At 31.0% G+C, this 5,905-nt stretch overlaps 1 protein-coding gene across 1 annotated transcript in view; it reads left to right on the forward strand.

Moving 5' to 3' along the window:
• The window catches only part of LOC106473156 (liprin-alpha-1-like), a gene marked incomplete at its 3' end in the record, with an annotated part of 52,623 nt that overhangs the window by 30,561 nt on the left and 16,157 nt on the right, over nt 1-5,905 (forward strand). Inside the window, exons 13-14 of the mRNA XM_022401643.1 lie at nt 1,635-1,846; nt 3,029-3,221. Of these exons, the coding sequence (XP_022257351.1) occupies nt 1,635-1,846; nt 3,029-3,221 (405 nt within the window). The remainder of the gene's footprint in view (nt 1-1,634; nt 1,847-3,028; nt 3,222-5,905) is intronic.

Raw genomic sequence — 5,905 nt, forward strand, 5'->3', positions numbered from 1 at the left:
CAGTTCTTAATGATATTATCTATAGTAATCCATCTCAAAGCATACTATGTACAGTTCTTAATGATATTATCTATAGTAATCCATCTCAAAGCATACTATGTACAGTTCTTAATGATATTATCTATAGTAATCCATCTCAAAGCATACTATGTACAGTTCATAATGATATTATCTATAGTAATCCATCTCAAAGCATACTATGTACAGTACATAATGATATTATCTGGGAAAATCCCAGAAATAATACAGTAGAAATGGGATTTATTATTCCTATAGCTTTTACGTAAAAATCTGTTATACTCAGATTTGGCCATTGGTATTGCCATTTTTCAATAAGCTTACTTAGTATTTGTCCAATAATTTTAATCAATGCAGAAATTGTTAAATGTATTTTATAATTCTTTGTTTTTTAATTTATTATTTGAAATACTCACCTGACAAATGGAAAAAATATTAAGAACTTTTCGTTATAATTTTAGATGATTATTTGTTTTTTTGTCAACATCTTGGAGGATTATTTGTGACCTTTTAACAATGATATTCAGTTGTTATGATTAAATATTTATTTATATTCATTTACAGATTAGTAAGATTTTAATGATGATGTAGAATGTGATGTATTACAGAAACTAATATTCCTTTTCATCTACCCTACACTCTAATGTAACATGGGAATAATTTTGAAAGCTAAACTTGTATGAATATTTTTTGCAAACATAAAATTATTCTGCTTGACCCAGCCAAGGATGTTTTCCCAATCAGTTCCATCTCATTCTAAACTGTTTGACATGCAGAGACAACCCTGTATGTATATGTTTATATTTATTTTATAAATATTAATGTTTAAATTCAGAACTAGCAAAGTATGACTGAAACAAAACAATAATTTTTTTAGCTTACAGTTTATTAAAACGTCTTTATATAGTAAGCATGTCTTGGCAGAGCAAGTGCTCTTACAAAGTGATAATCACGTGTATATTAAATATTAAAAACAACTGCATAATTGATATATTAGGCAATGTAAATATTAATTTGATATGTATTAGGAAAAGAATTATTCATTTGTGTAAAATACAATTTGAAAATATTCAAACATTGAAGTTTAGTCATATTGAAAACCTAACAAAAAATTATAAATGTGTTAAACATGCATGTAATTTTTTCCAATTTCTGAAATAATTTTTATTTTGTAATCTCCTGGATCAGTACTTTTAAATTTTTCCAATTTCTGAAATGGTTTTTATTTTCTAATGCCCTGGGTCATTATATTTAAAAATGTTTCCAATATCTTTTCAATTTCTGGAACAAGTTTGATTTTTCAGTCCCTAGATTCTTTGTTTAAAAGTTAAGGGAATTTTTTTTTCCAACTTTGGAATTGTATTAATTTCTAAACGTTTTAAGTTATTAATTATAAAGGCACTTAACCAAATAAGTATTGTAGTGTCCTTTGGAGTGTAAACATACTTAATGAAGAGAATTTTAACAAATGAAGAATTTTCACTGATAGTATTCATTACACAGAGAAGGGTTATATTGGCCTTACATATATTACAATAGTGTATATGCATATTAATTACTAGAGGTCAGATACTTGGTGAAGGCAAATGATGAAGTATATGTTTGACATTAATCAGGTTCATATAATAAACGAAGATGAATGGGAGACTGTACAGCAGCCTAATATCATTGCAAATGTCCAACAGGCCTTTGATGTCAGTGACACAGAATGTAGCCCATCTGACGAGAATGAGACAATGGACCTGCTGTCTCCATCTGGCCCTACTGATGCCCAGACCTTGGCACTCATGCTTCAAGACCAGCTAGATGCCATAAACAATGAGATTAGGTTTGATATTTCACATTGTTGTTAAATTTATAGTAAATCATATGTTGTTTCTGAACAATGAGATTAAGTTTGATATTTCACATTGTTGTTAAATTTAAAGTAAGTTACATATTGTTTCTGAACAATGAGATTAGGTTCGATATTTCCCATTGTTGTTAAATTTATAGTAAATCATATGTTGTTCTGAACAATGAGATTAAGTTTGATATTTCTCATTGTTGTTAAATTTAAAGTAAGTTACATATTGTTTCTGAACAATGAGATTAGGTTCGATATTTCCCATTGTTGTTAAATTTAAAGTAAGTTACATATTGTTTCTGAACAATGAGATTAGGTTCAATATTTCCCATTGTTGCCACACTTGAAATAATTGTATGTTGTTTCTCAACAATGATATTAGGTTTTCTATTCCATGTTATTCATACACTTAAAGTAAATTATATGTTGTTTCTCGCCAATGCAGAAACTAAATGAGTTTGCTATGGCAAGGAATATCATTAACTATAGTGTTTTCTTAGGAATCAAGAACATTTACATCATTTGTTTAATAGGTTACGAAACTACATTTGTTGCATTCATATATTTTTATTGTTGTTGTTTTCTGTTATGACTATCAAGTATATAAGCATGTGCAAGAAATATGTCTGTTTATACATTTGATTATTTGTTCTTCTGATAATATATGTGATAATTGTGGTCTTACATAAACGTCACAACAGTGTCATGTTACTTAATGATTTTCACACACAACAGCTATGTTCCTAAGTAGGTGTTACAGTAGTTACTTAGTGTTTAATGATTTTCACACATAATAACTGTGTTTCTAAGTAGATGTTACATGATGTTTAATGATTTTCACACATAATAGCTATGTTCCTAAGTAGATATTACACTAGTTACATAATGTTTAATGATGTTCACACATAATAACCATGTTTCTAAGTAGATGTTACACTAGCTACATAATGATTAATGGTTTTCACACGAAATAGCTTTTTAAGTTGATGTTACAGTAGTTATATGATGTTTAATGATTTTTCACACATATTAGAGCTGTCAATGTTTCAAAGCTAATTAACCATTGTACTACCTGTCATGTTTTGAGATTATGTACACCTACACTTAATAAAGTTCCTAACTCCTATGTGTTGAATGTTGTGTAAAGAGCTTCTATGTTTATAGACTCATTCAGGAGGAAAAAGAAAGCACAGAACAGAGAGCTGAAGAACTGGAATCCAGAGTTGGGAGTCGGGAAGCCCTTGGACTTACAATTCGAGGAAGAACATTTGAACAGTTATCACCTCCTCTTAATGGGTGGTCCACCCCAAAATCACATCTTAGTCCACAAATGGAATATATGCAAAAGTACCATACAGTAAGTTCTGTCAAAAACAAACATTCTGTAAAAGCATCCAATAAAATTAACATTTTACCAGCATTTCTTAGTTTACTTATTAATGTCTTCTCCACTCTTCAGCACTAACATTGTTGTATGTAGTCTAGGAGCTATGGTATAACACAGCAATCAGTACTTAGAATATGAGACAATTTTTTGGTTACTATGGCATCATTCTTGTGTAGTAGTCATTACTTATGATATTGTTGTGCATGAGACAGTAACCTGGTTACTGTAGTCTAACTCTTGTATACTAGTCAGTATTTAGAATATTGATGTACATGATAAAGTATATTGGTTACTATGGTCTAACTCTTGTGTACTACTCAGTACTTACAATATTGTTGTACATGAGACAGTAACCTGGTTACTATGGTCTAGCTTTAGCATACTAGTCAGCATTTAGAATTTTGTTTTATGTAACACAATAACTTGGATAGTATATTGTCTAACTCTTGTGTACTAGTCAGTACTAATAATATTGTTGTAAAGGAGACAGTGCCCTGATTACTATTGTATAACTTTCCTATAGTAGTTAGTACTGAGAATAATGTTGTACATGAGACAGTAAGCTCATTATTATGGTCTAACTCTTGAGTACTAGTCAGTACTGAAAATATTATTCTACATGAGACAGTAACATAGATACTATGGTCTAACTCTTAAGTACTAGTCAGTACTTAGAATATTGTTGTCCATGTGGCAGTAACCTGGTTACTTGGGTTTAATTCTTGTGTAATAGTCAATACTTAGAATATTGTTGTCCATGTGGCAGTAACCTGGTTACTTGGGTTTAATTCTTGTGTAATAGTCAATACTGAGAATATTGTTGTACATGAGACAGTAACGTAGTTATCATGGTCTAGCTCTTGTGTACTGGTCAGTACTGAAAATAATGCTGTACATGAGACAATAACCTGGTTACTATGATCTAACTGTTGTGTACTGGTCTGTACAGAGAATATTGTTGTACTCAAGACAATATCCTGGTTATTATGGTATAATTCAATGTTTTGCTGCATATGGAGATAAGGAATAATGATATTTTGGTTAAAAAGTTTAAAAAAGCAAACTTTGAAGGGATGCCACAAGAGTTATCTGTTGTGAATTGGGCAGCTGAGTTATTTGGAGACACTGACGAGATGTGGAAAATTTTTAAAGATACATTTTCAAATATTCACTGTAAACATATTTTTAATAGAAAGAAAAGAGTAGCTACAAGTAAAAAACAAAGTTGGCTCACAAAACGTTTAAAAATAAAATTAAAGAAAAGCATCATAAGTTTAAGAAATTTTAATTGACCATTATGACAGGAGACTTAGAAGATCCAGAAATTTGGTGAAACAGGAAATCAGGATATCAAAAAGGATGTATGAGCAAAAGTTGGCTGAAAATGTAAAAATTAACAGTAAGGATTTCTTTAAATACATTAAGGGGAAACAAAATGCTAGGATGGAGGTAGGACACTTGAGGGATGATAAAGGAAGGCTCGTATCTGATGATTATAAGATGGCTGGGTTATTAAATTTTGCATTTTCTTTGGTTTTTACTAACGAAGATTTAAGCAGTATTCCAAATCTTGATCAGATGATAAATGGAAATGAGATCAAACAAGATGACTACAATAATTCTGAGCTGGTTAAGAAAAAATTGGGAAGTTTAAAGAACAATAAGTCTCCTGGGCCAGATAATATTTCCCCAAGGGTTTAGAAGGGGGTTAAAGATTGGATATGTGAGCCACTTGCTACTGTTTTTTGTCAGTCCTTGAATAGTGGGCAGGTATCAGAGGATTGGAAGTTAGCTAATGTAACTCCTCTTTTCAAGGAAGGTGATATAAATTGTCCCAATAATTATAGACCCATTAGTTTTACATCAGTTGTGGGAAAAATTTTGGAAAGTCTGTTAGAAGATGCTTTGCAAAGTCATTAAACAAATTTTAGAATTTTATTGGATAGTCAACATGGTTTCACTAAGGGAAAATGTTGCCTTACAAATCTTTTGACATACTTTGAAAAGGTTACTGCTTATGTAGATGAGGGTAAGGGTGTAGATTTGATGTACTTGGATTTTCAGAAAGCATTTGCCAATGTGCCACATAAAAGGCTTATAAAAAAATTATCTCTACAGTTGTGAGGGATAAGTTAGCAAATTGGATAGAAGAGTGGCTGGATGGAAGAAAGCAGAGGGTTGTTACAAATGGAGTTCAGTCAAACTGGATTAATGTTACCAATGGGGTACCTCAGGGCTCAGTCTTAGAACCTTTGCTCTTTTTGATTTACATCAATGACATAGATGAAGGGATAGTCAATAAATTGCTTAAATTTGCAGATGATATCAAAGTCTTGGGTGATGTTAGCTGTGAAGAGGATGCTGCTGATTTACAAAAGGATTTAGATGGCCAATGGGTTTTAATTATAATAAATGCAAGATAATGCATGTGAGTTATCATAATTTGAATTGTAAGTTTAATATGGATGGGAATAACCTTAATAATGTTATGAAGAAAGGGATCTTGGTGTAGCAGTTGATCAGTCTCTAAAGCCACCCAAGCAGTGTGCTGTTGCTAGTGGTAGGGCAAGTAGGATTTTAGGTTGTATCTATTAAAAATATTGAATACAAATCTAATAAGGTTATATTTTCATTGTACAGGTCACTGGTTAGGT

This window comes from Limulus polyphemus, unplaced genomic scaffold (genome assembly GCF_000517525.1).
Source record: "Limulus polyphemus unplaced genomic scaffold, Limulus_polyphemus-2.1.2 Scaffold5936, whole genome shotgun sequence".
NCBI lineage: Eukaryota > Metazoa > Arthropoda > Merostomata > Xiphosura > Limulidae > Limulus > Limulus polyphemus.